This window comes from Balaenoptera physalus (genome assembly GCF_965194825.1).
Source record: "Balaenoptera physalus genome assembly, chromosome: 12".
NCBI lineage: Eukaryota > Metazoa > Chordata > Mammalia > Artiodactyla > Balaenopteridae > Balaenoptera > Balaenoptera physalus.
The window spans coordinates 65,919,147-65,931,333 of NC_138897.1; the positions used below are offsets into that span (position 1 = coordinate 65,919,147).

General features: G+C 52.2%; 1 protein-coding gene and 1 long non-coding RNA gene across 5 annotated transcripts in view; one reads left to right on the forward strand and one right to left on the reverse strand.

The window, feature by feature from the left end:
• The window catches only part of LOC309640278, a 711,494-nt gene that overhangs the window by 173,990 nt on the left and 525,317 nt on the right, over positions 1-12,187 (reverse strand). The window lies entirely within an intron of this gene.
• MTCL1 (microtubule crosslinking factor 1) overlaps positions 3,711-12,187 on the forward strand; it is a 126,831-nt gene continuing 118,354 nt past the window's right edge. For 2 of the 4 annotated variants that reach the window (XM_082418569.1, XM_082418568.1), the window contains exon 1: positions 3,711-5,127. In XM_082418569.1, the coding sequence (XP_082274695.1) occupies positions 4,072-5,127 (1,056 nt within the window). In that variant the 5' untranslated portion in view covers positions 3,711-4,071. The remainder of the gene's footprint in view (positions 5,128-12,187) is intronic. The other 2 variants (XM_082418566.1, XM_082418567.1) reach the window with 1 other exon arrangement.

A 12,187-nucleotide genomic window follows, 5' to 3' on the forward strand; every position in this document is an offset into this window, starting at 1 on the left:
GGTTATTACAGAATACTGAGTATATCCCTGTGCTATACAGTAGGTCCTTGTTGGTTATCTATTTTATATGTAGTAGTGTCTGTATGTTAACCCCACGCTCCTAATTTATCTCCCCAAACTACTCTTTACACCAGTGCTGCATGCAGGCCCTAGACAGGCACTGCAGTGCGGGGACTGGTTATGGGATGGGGGGATCAAGGGCCAAACAGGGGCAGTGACGTCACCCACAGATTTGCAGCCCCAGGAAGCCATGACCATCCTTGACTGAGAGGCTTGTGAGGAGATGAAGTTACCGGTGGGAGCAGGTCATCTGGGGAAAGCTGGAACCCCAACAGGCCAGTCCACAGAGGAGACCCAGCCGCTCAGAAGCCACTTGAGGCACAGAGAGGGGATAAGAAATCCCCTGATTTCTTCCTTGCTGTTACCTTCTAATCTCCTGACTGCACCTCCCAGAGGCCAAACCCAATCAGCAAACCCAGGAGCCCAGCAAGCCCACCTTTGTGGGTTGTTCCCTGGCTACACAGAGCAGGGGGCAGGGTCTGAGGGCAGACAGACCCGAACAGCCACACCCACACAGGATTTTGTTGTTGTTTTCCAGAACAAAGCACTTTAAGTCTCCTTTAAATAGCAAACCCCTAATGCCTTAAGACTAACTTGATTTAACAAGAACAAAACGTTATTTTAAAATCATCTGTGACTTTAAAAACATCTATGATGCAAGCAGGTATCTGGTACACCTGTAATGCACTGACTGCTGGGAACAAAGGAAGCATTCCTGGACACCTCCTTGCCAAGGTCCAATGGAAACAATCGCCAGGCTAATCGTTCAGAGGATGAAGTTTGTTTGACTTACTAGCTGAGGGAAAGGAAGCTGGCGACAAAGAGTATGGAACCTGGCTGATATTTTTGGAAGACTAGCTTACGGAAACATTTTTGAGCTGGTCTTTTGCATGATTAGATGCAGTGCAAGGAGCTGGCAAGCTTGTGCTAACAGTCCTGGACATAATTCTCGAGAAATGTGAGGGTGTCGGGGACGTCTGTGTCTCTGGAAGAAGGTCGAGGAGAAGGTCCCGGAGTTCCAGGCGGCTGTGCTCTGGGGACTGATGGCGGCCACTTTCTGATTAATCACTGGGCACCAGGGAGAGTTAGAGCGCCCTCTAGGGAGAGCTGGATGGGCCTGGCGTGGGAGCAGGGCACCTGTCAGCCTTTCTGCACTGTTGTCACCACCTGTGTCCTTTTTCTCCAAATACCCCATGATAGATGGCTGTGGTCTTATTAGCTATTGCGTCAGTGATGACTTTATCCCGCACTTTTTGAAGGAGGTGGCTAAGTAGGGTGATTTAAGGTTAAGATCACAGATTTTGGAGTCTATGTTTTCCCTTTTTTTTAAATTTACATTTTATTTATTTTTTATGTATATATTTTTTTATTGAAGTATAGTTGATTTACAATGTTGTGTTAGTTTCAGGTGTACAGCACAGTGATTCAGTTATATATATAGATATATTCTTTTTCAGATTCTTTTCCCTTATAGGTTCTATTTTTCCTTTCATCTTCAAAAGTCTGTCCCCTTTTCTCTATTCCTACTACCACTGCCCTCATCTGCGCTTTTGGCTGCAGCCGCTAACTGCTCCCTGTCACCTGCCTCCCTCTCCTTGCTGCTGTGGCCACTGGGATCCTCCTAATTAGAGAAGATCAGTCATGCTCAGCATCCTCCAAAGGCTCCCCCGGCCTCGAGGATAATGTCCCATCTACAGCCTCTGCCCTGGCAGGTCCTGGGTACTCACCTACTAGACCAGCCCATCCTTCCTGGGTCAGGGTCCGTGCCGACCCCAGCAACTTGTAAGCACTGCCCGCCTTTGCCTCCCAGCAAAGCCAAGTCTAGACGGCAGGCTGGCCCTTATTCCTCTGAGTATTGCCCACCATCCTGTTACTGAGTCCAAGCTTGTACTGCTCGCTGCACAACTGGCCAATAAATCCAGAGGTGAGCTGTTGGGGCAAGGAGTAGTGACTTTATTCAGAAAGCCAGCAGGCCACAATGCAGGGGACACAGGTTCAAGCCCTGGGCCGGGAAGATCCCACATGCCTTGGAGCAACTAAGCCTGTGCGCCACAACTACTGAGCCTGCGCTCTAGAGCCTGCGAGCCACAACTATTGAAGCCCGCGTGCCTAGAGCCCGTGCTCCGCAACAAGAGAAGCCACCGCAATGAGAAGCCCGTGCACCGCAACGAAGAGTAGCCCCCGCTCGCCGCAACTAGAGAAAGCCCACGCACAGCGACGAAGACCCAACACAGCCCAAAAAATAAAAATAAATAAATAAATAAATCTAAAAAAAAAAAAAGCCAGCAGGCCAAGGAGATGGTGGCCTAATGTCCCAAAGAGCCATCTTCTCCAAGTTAGAATTCAGGATTCTTTTATACTAAAAGGGGAGGGGGGTAGAGTCCTGTTTCTGGCCAAACTCGGAGGGGAATATGTTAATTTCTTCCTTCCTGCAGCCATTCACAGGTAGGCCTGGTCAGGAGGTTTCCTGTGAGCTTAACAAAGGTGTTTTAGCTTAAAGCTCATTTCCTGGGAGGTGGGGTTCCCAGAGACGGGCGGGTCATTATGTATAATTTAAGCTTATAGGCAACATCCCTTTAGTGATTAATTTGTAATAGGACACGAAGGTTCTTTTCTATTACAGTCCAACACCTGGGACAAAAGCTGCACTCAGTGATATAGAACAGCACTTTACAGCTTACACAGTGTTTTCTCATCCTTGCTGATTCACGCCCCACACTCAGGTGGAGGTATTTTCTAATTATACAGAGGCGGGAACAGAGGCTTGAAAAGGTCAGTGAGCCACGGTAGAATCGCCAGTGGTCGAAGCGGCGCTCAAGCTCCGGGTTCTCCGAGGGGACAACATGTAGGACTGAACACTGCACAGACTCGGGTATGAGTCCCAGCCAGCGTGCACTGGCTGCGGCACTGACTTCACCTCCCGCACCCATGTCCTCATCCTTCAAGAAGACAGAAGTAATTCGTAGTCGGGTTTGTTATGAGGATGAAATGAAACAATGCCGCTGCCCGAGCTGCTGGAGTGTCTTAACAGGGCCTGGCTCGCAGCCGACACTAAATGTGAGTTCGCTTTCTGACGCCAAGCTTGGCGAGATGCTTCTCCTACTCCGACAGCGGCTTCTCCTCTGAGCTCCAGAGGCTACTGGGGTGCCAACTCTGCAGCCCCGTGCGCCTTGGACCCGATAGGTAGCTGCGTCGGGTCCCAGCACTCCTTAAAGGAGGGTGGAGACTTCGGCCCTGAGGGAGAGGACGGCGGGGCGGAACTAAGGGGCCCTGGGAGGCTGGCCTGGATGCGGGGGCCTGTGGGGGGGCGTTGTTCCGCGGAGGGGACGCCGGCGCCCCGAGGGTGAACCCTGCGGAGGGGCCCAGCCACCCTCCCGGACCTCCAGTTTCCCGCCACACCGGGGGGCAGCGCCCGCCCCCCAATTCACCTCTGCCCCTTCCCCCTCCCTCGCCAGCTACCGTACTGCCTCCCCGGCCTCGAAAAGCACGAGGGTCCCTGGGCGGAGAGGGCCGGGGGCCACAGCCTGCGCGCAGTCCGGGAGCACAGCCCCGCCCCCATCGCGGCGCCGGCTGGCGGGAGGCGGGACATGCGCACCGGGCGGCGGGCCCGCGCTGGGAGGGGGGCGCGGGCCCGAGCAGGCGGTGCTGCGGGGAGCGGGGCGCGGGAGCGGGGAGCGCGCCGCCAGCGCCGCTGCCGCTGGACGAGGGCGGGTGTGCGAGCCCGGCGCGCCGCGCGCAGGGGATGCGAGCGGCAGGGAGCCGCCGCGCCGCCGCGCCCGGAGAACGCGAGCGCTGGTGACCTCAGCCGGAGGAGAGCCGGGAGACGGAGGCCGCGAGCCCCGCGGGGATCCTCGGGGCCGGGGTGCGGGGGACGGCGGCGGCGCGGGAGTGCGGGGCGCACACCGGGCGGGGCTGGCGGACAGTGATGAGCGGGCGCGCGGGGAGGCTGCACGCCGCCGCCGCCCGGAGCATCCGCCGCCTGAGCTGCTGCTCGCGGCCCGGGCCCCGGCCATGGAGACGCTGAATGGCCCCGCAGCCGGCGGCGCCCCGGATGCGAAGCCACAGCCGCCCGGCCAGCACCACCGCCACCACCACCTCCACCCGCTGGCCGAGCGGAGGCGGCTGCACCGCGCGCCCTCGCCCGCCAGGCCATTTCTCAAGGACTTGCACGGCCGGCCCGCGGCCCCCGGCCCGGCCCCGGCCGCCCCTTCCTCGGGCAGAGCCCCGGCGCCCGCCGCTCCGCGCTCGCCCAGCCTCGCGGGCAAGGCGCCGCCCTCGCCGGGGCCCCCGGCCGCGCCCGGCCGCCTCTCCCGGCGCAGCGGCGGCGCCCCTGGCGCGAAGGACAAGCCGCCGCTGGGCGCCGGGGCCAGAGCAGCGGGCGGCGCCAAGGCCGCTCCGGGCCCCAGGAGGGCGGCGCGCGCGGCGCCCGCCGAGCCGCTGCCCCGGGTCGGGAAGCCGCCGCCCGGGGCCGAGCCGCCGCCCGCCGCTGCCAAGGGCCGCAAAGCCAAACGCGGCTCCGGGGTGGTCCCCGCCCGCGCCTCCGGGCCCCGGGTCCCCATTGTCCCGGTCCCCGCCGTGATCCTCGCCGTGACCTCCGCGACCGGCTCCCCGGCCCCCGGCTCGCGTATCAGCCACACCGACAGCAGCTCCGACCTCTCCGACTGTCCCTCGGACCCCCTGTCCGACGAGCAGCGCCTGATCCCCGCCGCCAGCAGCGACGCCGAGTCCGGCACAGGCTCCAGCGACCGGGAACCCCTGCGGGGAGCCCCCACGACGAGCCCCGCGGCTCGGGGGGCGCCGCCGGGCAGCCCGGAGCCCCCAGTGCTCCTCGCCGCGCCCCCCGCCGCCTGCCTCGGGGGTCGAAGCAGCCCGAGCGGGGTCCCCGCGGGGTTCCCGGGGCCCGGCGTGGCGGAGGATGCAGGGGGGTGCGTTCCGCCGGAGCGAACGGTCCCCGGGAACCCCAAGGAGCACGGCCCGGGCGAGCAGCCCCGGCTGGTACCGGCGGCGGAGGAGGAGGAGCTGCTGCGGGAGATGGAGGAGCTGCGCTCGGAGAACGACTATCTCAAGGTGCGCAGCCCGCCCCGCCGCCGGTGGCCCGGAGGCGACCCCACGTCTGGGTGCGGGCTGGAACCCGCGAGCCCCGCCTTCCGCTTTCTTCTGCTGCCATTCACTTTCCTGCCCCCCGCACACACCGGGCGCTGGGAACAGGAGCCAAAACTTCTGGAAGGAGCAGCAAGACCTGTGGGTCCGGGCTGCTTCTCAACCCACTTAGCTTGTTTCTAGAAGTCTTGCTGCTTTCCGCGGATGCCTCTGCCCCTGTTGATGCTGCGTTGATTATAGAGTGTCGGCTCTGGTCACTTTTTGGATGTGTAGCCGACCCCCAGACCCCTAGCCTGTGGGAGCGGGTTTTCCCCAGCCGAAGGGCTCTGGGCCGGGCTCCGTGGGAGGAGAGTGGCGTTCGGAGGGTGTGGTGGCCCAGGCTGCAGACTCGCCTGCCGCTTCTCCCAGTTACAGAAAGCCGGGCGCCCTCCGTGTCTCCCCCGGGGCTCACAGAGCAGACAGAGGGCCTCGGCGTTTTCAGTGAGTGATAAACCTGCAGTTCAGGAGTCTCCTGAGTGCGGCCTGAGCGGAGGGACCACTGTGTGCTGCTGGCCGGTCCTTTGTAAGCGTCCACCAGCTGGGTTTTCCGTGTCAGGAGAGGCCACTTGATGCCCTGCTCACGCCGGGGCACTTTCGAGGGAATCGCAGCCTCTGCGTCCTATCTGAGCACTTGGCGGCGGGGCCCACTCTAAGGGGCTTCTGGGTCCTGTGAGCTTTGGGGCACAAGTCTGACTCCATCTTTTCCAGGAGGAGGAGGGCTGGCACTGCAGGAAAGAGGATTTAGGCAGTGTTGGGGGTGGGGGTAGGTCACCTGAAACTAAGGAGATCTGTCCTGAAAGCAATTGTTTTAATTTATTGTGATACGCAGGTTGGTAAATAGCTCCACCGGTGTAAATCTCCTGTTTCTGTTAAGACAGTTAAATATGTTTCCTCCGAAACCTCCTTTATCAGTGGGTTTTGTGATTCGCCCTGTGTTCTCAGCAAATGCTGACGGTCCCTGATGGAGGCCAAGTGTTGGCTGGTGGGACCAAGGATGTGAGCTTTTAAGGTGCTTGGTGGTGAAGTGTGCAGTTCAAACTGGGATCAGAGCAGTGAACTGCTGAGTATTCCTAAACCCCGGCTGCAGAAGCTGCTCTAACCCACTGAGCCCAGTGGTTATTTTATCCTGTTCAAAGAGGCAGAGGAGGAGAGTGGTGGGGAAAGAGAGCAGATGGAGACTTGGAGTGAGACGTTTCAAATAGTACATTTGCTTTTTTTTTTTTTATTCATTTATTTATTTATTTTTGGCTGCGTTGGGTCTTTGCTGCGTGGGGGCTTTCTCTAGTTGCGGCGAGCGGGGGCTACTCTTCGCTGTGGTGCTTGGGCTTCTCATTGCGGTGGCTTCTCTTGTTGAGCACGGGCTCGAGGCACATGGGCTCAGTAGTTGTGGCGTGCAGGCTCAGTAGTTGTGGCTCGGGGGCTCTAGAGCGCAGGCTCAGTAGTTGTGGTTCACCAGCTTAGTTGCTCCGCGGCATGTGGGATCTTCCCGGACCAGGGCACAAACCCGTGTCCCCTGCATTGACAGGCAGATTCTTAACCATTGCGCCACCAGGGAAGTCCCTGTCACCGACTCTTATGTAATAGACAACAGAGTGAAATTCAGAGGTTTGGAAGAGAAAGAGCCACGGTATCGTGTGTGACTCTGTTGTGAAATCAGCACTTTTGTAAATCTACCCTGGAAGTAAGCTCCCTGAGGACAAGGAAGATCATCTTATTGAATTTTGTAGCCTCAGCTGTTAGCCTAATCCCTGACCCACAGCGTTTCTGATTGAATGATGTTTATCCAAATCATGACAGTTAAGTAACAGAAAATTAAGGTTTTTAAAATTTTTTTTGAAGAAAAGATGTTTCTCATTACATCTTTGCTCTTAAGGTAGGCAGTCATTTTGGGGTTCATTCCTAGATGACTGGTTATTTGCTTTATTTTTTCATGTTAGATTCTCAGTGAAGGAAATAGGTGTCGGACCCTGGCACCTAATCTGATGTATTTGATATTTCAGTGAATCTCACAGCAATATAGGGTATCATTGTTATATTTATCATAACCCCAGTTTTACAGACAAGGATGCTGAGAGCTGAGAAAACTCAGTGACTTGCCCAAGGTCATCCAGCTAGTAAACGATGCAGCTTGTATTTTCCCTGCCCCCCAGACCTCTGTTCCTTCCCTGCTCCAGGCTGCAACCCTATTTCCATGAAGGCTCCTTTTCTGAGCACACGCTTGCCTTAGAGTTTTTTATTAGCTCAAAATGTTCCCAGTATTTAGCTTTCCTAGGGGCCCTCTTTTTAGGTGAAAGGGCCACCAAGAACACCTCTCCACTAGCCTGTGGACAAATGGTCCCATAAACCCCACTGGCAATGTTTAATTTGTGGGAAATGTCAGTTGCCATTTCCTGTGGAGAAAGGTCACGGCCGACCATTTACGATGCCTGAATCCATCTCCCAGCCTTTCCTCTGACAGCAGGAGAGAAGCGGAGATAGAGGAGGTCTGCGGAGGCTAGGAAGTCAGAAGAATGATCACAAACACATGTGTGAGTTACATGATTGGCTATTCAGAAGCTTAAATGACAGTAGTTCAATGTGGGAAAGAAAGACAACAACACTGCTAGACTTTTCTTAAAGGTCAGCGAGCCCGCCCACTTGTGCAAAATGGGGCTGGGAGCATCAGTGACCTCCTGGGCAATGACTTTTGCTGTAGGCCTGCCTTTTGCACGTGAGGTTTAGAGCGTGCGCATTATAAGCCCAAACGTCTCTTTTTGTTGCTCTTATTCTCACTGGTACTTTTTTTGATGGTAGATAAAAGCGAGTCCTTGACCTCCTGCTTTCTTAGGGAATATTGCACAGAACTCTCGCGATTAGAAGGGAGACTCCACCCAGAAATTTTACTTTGATATATTCTGGAGGATGGTGACCACAAGTATTACAAGCTTTCCTGAGTCAGTTCTGCCACCATTACTGTATAAGACAGTTTCTGAGCTAGAATGACCTAAGAGTAATCCAAGCAGAAAACTAAGGCCTCAAAACTGTAGGAGGATGTGTTACTGATCAGGAAATTCGAGGGGAATTCTCTTGGTTTTTACCAGCCTGCTGTATTTTCTTAAAAATCAACTGTCAACAGAGAAGTGCCCCCTTCTGTTGTGTGGAGCTGTACGGGGCCATCCCTGACCCTGCTTCCCTACTGTCATCACAGGGCACCATGGTGACTAGATGAGAAGTGCATAATTACTCAATCCAGGTAGCTGGCTTTTTGTGTGAAAGCACAGTCAGAAAAGCACTCTTGGCCCTTGACCGCTGATGAACTCGCATGTATTGGGAAGGCTTCAGGAATTAAGGTGCGAGATTGAGTTCAGTTGTCGAAAGACATTTGCTTCTTTCTCAGACCAGACCCAGGCACATCTTAGTGATGACGGCGTCCACGAAATGCTGCTGGAGTGTTCCTTGCCCGCCGCCACTGCTTTTTTGCTCGATTGCTCCAAGACAATCAGACAAGCCCTAGAGCTCATTGTGAACATATTAATTATGTTCTCTGTCTTCACAGGCTTTTCAGGAGGGTTTAATCGCTTTGAGTTTATTGGCCTATTTTGAAAATGCTTCTCGTGTTACTGGGGATGCTCGCACGACACCCTTCCCCCTGCCCTCAAATAGTGTACCCCAAAGTGCCCGTGTCCTGCGGGGCCTGCAAGGTCAGTGGGGGAAGGGCTGCTGAGTTTGCTCTGCCTTTTCAGTTACTTCAGAAGAATTACTTCTGGTTAAAACAAAAGTCAGCGCTAGCTACAGAGCAGATACTGTTAGATTCTTGGAGAGGAGTGATTTTTTAGGGAGACCACTGGTGAGGCCATTTGGGTCGAGAGGTTACAGTGTATCAGCACCGATCCAGCCTCACCGCCCTGCGTCTCACTTGGAGTCTTTGGAGTTTCAAGGTCTGAAAGGATTTGGTTAAATCTGGCTGCTCAGGGTCCAGATGCCCAGCGCCGCCTGGAAAGGGAGGGTGTGGGGTGGACACTGAGGCAAGAATAAACAGTTCTGAGCATAAAGCGCTTCAGCCCCTCCCTCCCTCCCCGGCCCCCCGGCCCTCCTCCCTTCTTCTGGAAGGTTAAAGCAGACAGTATCCCTATTCTTTCCTGACCTTCTGCTTTCCACACCCACTCTTTATTCAGCCTGCGAAAAAGCGGCTGTAATCACCTTAGGTGGCAAGATCACGTAGACCAGGGAACACAGGGCCGTCGCTGCCGGATGAACCGTCACTTGGTAAACAATGGGAGGGTCCCTGAGCCTTCTGAGTCTCAGCTGGGACTCTGCAGAGAACAGTTCCATTGTACGGAGGGAAGCGAGGTGGATTCATTGTATATTACAACAGACGATAAGGTCTGTAACTCCCAGAAGAGGGAATTATTGCAACAGTAGCCAGCTGACTGCTCTCACTGCCTAAGTTGGGTCTATTTAGAGAGGGGTGATTAAAATAGGACTAGTTATTGATTTCAGGTTGTTTAAAGGCGATTAAGATCTGATAAGATTGGCAGTATGATCAAGAGTTTTCACTGCTTTTACCATGTGGATTTGGTTTTTATATTGGTGGATAAAACTATCTGCAAAGAGGTTTTCGTTGAAATTTTAATCTTGGTTTATTCTAGTGCACACATGGTACCTCATTATTTCTCGAATTTGATATGTGTCAAATAGATGTAAAGTAACGCTTGATTTGTTATCTGCAGGCAAAAGGGAGTAGTTGGGGAACTTCCCACTACATCAAGGTTTCATTTTATATACAAAATTTGAAAAGTATATTTAGTTAAAACTAAATTAGCTTTTCAATGTGATAATGATCTAACGTTTGAGTATCTGACAGACCTGATGTTAATTCAATATAAAACTTGATTAAGGGCACTTTTTTTCTTAATATCTGTATTAAAAAACAACAGCAATTTTCCACTTTTACTTACTATGTGTAAATGTTGTCTGCCAGAAACATTATATTTTCTGCTTGACTTGGTTTTTTTTTTTTTAAGCATTTAAATGGCAGACATCTTTAAGGTTCTTTAATGTTTTCTAAATTAGAGCATGCTGTCAGAAAATTAATGTAATCTTAGTTTGAAAATCACTCTCATCATGACCCGAATCTGAATAATCACAGTTTTGGTTTTTCAAATGTCTGCTGCTAGCTTACGTGGTTCATAATTCGCTTTTCTTAGAACTTCTTTTCATTGAACCTGAAAATTGCTTTTTTCAAGGCTCCATGAAAAGAGCTGAAACCCTGGCCTCGTCCCATCTCTGCTACAGGCTAGTGTTGGGAAACATTTAAACTTTTAGAATTTCAATGTCCTCATTTTACAAAAGGGGGTATTGATACCTTTTCTGCATATTACAATGCTTTCGTGAGGACAAAGTGTGAAAATAAGTATACCTGCACATTGACAATGTCAAGGTCTAAACGTTAGCTTGCTTTTATTATTTTACACCGACGGTGGACTTTTAAAAATATGATTTAAAGCTTATTGTTTCATTTGTCCTGGTTGTTGCAGATAATTTCTAGCACTTACCGGAAAGAGCATGTGTGTGGAACCAGACAGCCTGGGTTTGTAGCTGGGCTTCCATTTATTAGCCGAGAGGATTTGGATGTGTTTACCAGCTTGGGTTTGGCCTCCTTGTCTGTCAAATGGGGGTTGTGTGTCCCTGGTAGGGTTATTAGGAAGTAATAACCCAGGCTTAGTAATGAAGGTAAAGTGCTTAATAAAGGATGCCTTCTGTTCTACAAATTTAGATAAAATGAGTTACAAAAGCAATGATTCAAATACATGCAATTATGGTCTCTCCCTAATTTTCTTTTCAGTACAACTAATGTTAGTGATTACTTATGCCAAAAAATATTAGCTGTTTACATCTGGCCTACTCGGTGATCTGGAGGTGTGGGTTCATCTAGCCCTGGAACAGACTTTTTCAGCCTGCGGCGGGGGTGTAGGCGTCCGTAGGACATAGCCAGCGTTTAACATTGGGCCGATGAGGGCCTCCCCCAACCCCATGCCACCCCCATTACGAAGTCTGAAAACCAGAGAACGTTTTTTACCTGGAAGTCGTATCATATGTCTTTTTATGGCTATGTCACATTTTAAAACTGGTGTTTGAATAATAGATCATTTCAGGCATTAATGACTTGATAAGCTTTCTAGAAGGAAAAGCAATCATAACCAGTTCCTTCCATAAACGGAATGCCCAACACCACTGGATATTTGTATGTGTACATACATATAGTGATTATTGCCTGTATTGAACTATTTTTTATTAGTTACCCAGTGTAACAATTTTAACTGTATTCAGACGTGTGTAGAGGTGAGGCTTTTTCTCAAAGTCAGATCAGATTCACAGATGGGATCTGAGTGAAGCTTGACCTTGATTTTGAAGATCCGGGACTAACTCTCTACCCTTTATGGGAGGATGGCATGCACAGGCCTGTTTTGAAGCTTGCAGCCGGTGTGGTTGGTCTCCTCCAGCGTGGGTTGGGTCAAGGGCACAGCTTCCATGGCTCAGTGCAGGGATCGGGCATCAGGAACAACCTCTTTGCTGCAGGTTGAAAGGACCTTCCTGAAATAGGTGGGTTCTCCAGGCACCCGAAGAGCCCAGCCTGACCATTCTCTTCATGGATGTTCCAGTGACCGGCCTCTGTGCTCGGCCCAGTAACTCCCAGTGCCAACAAATTTTCCTACCAGGAATAAGATTGATAGGAAGAGATCTCCACGAAGGAAAAAACAGCAATGAAACTTGCTTATACATGATAACATTTTCAACGTTAAGATTTACCTTTCTTAAGACACATTAGAACATCTTATATTTTTAATGAGGCTGTCATCACTGGTACAGAATTTCTGTAAGAACACTTAGCAGATGAGAACAAAAACATTTTATTCATTTGACTACTAGGGATGTTGGTAAAGCTTTCCTCTCTAACATGCGTTCTCCTTGGTGGTCCGTTGAAGCAGGCTCCACTTGGAGTCATGGT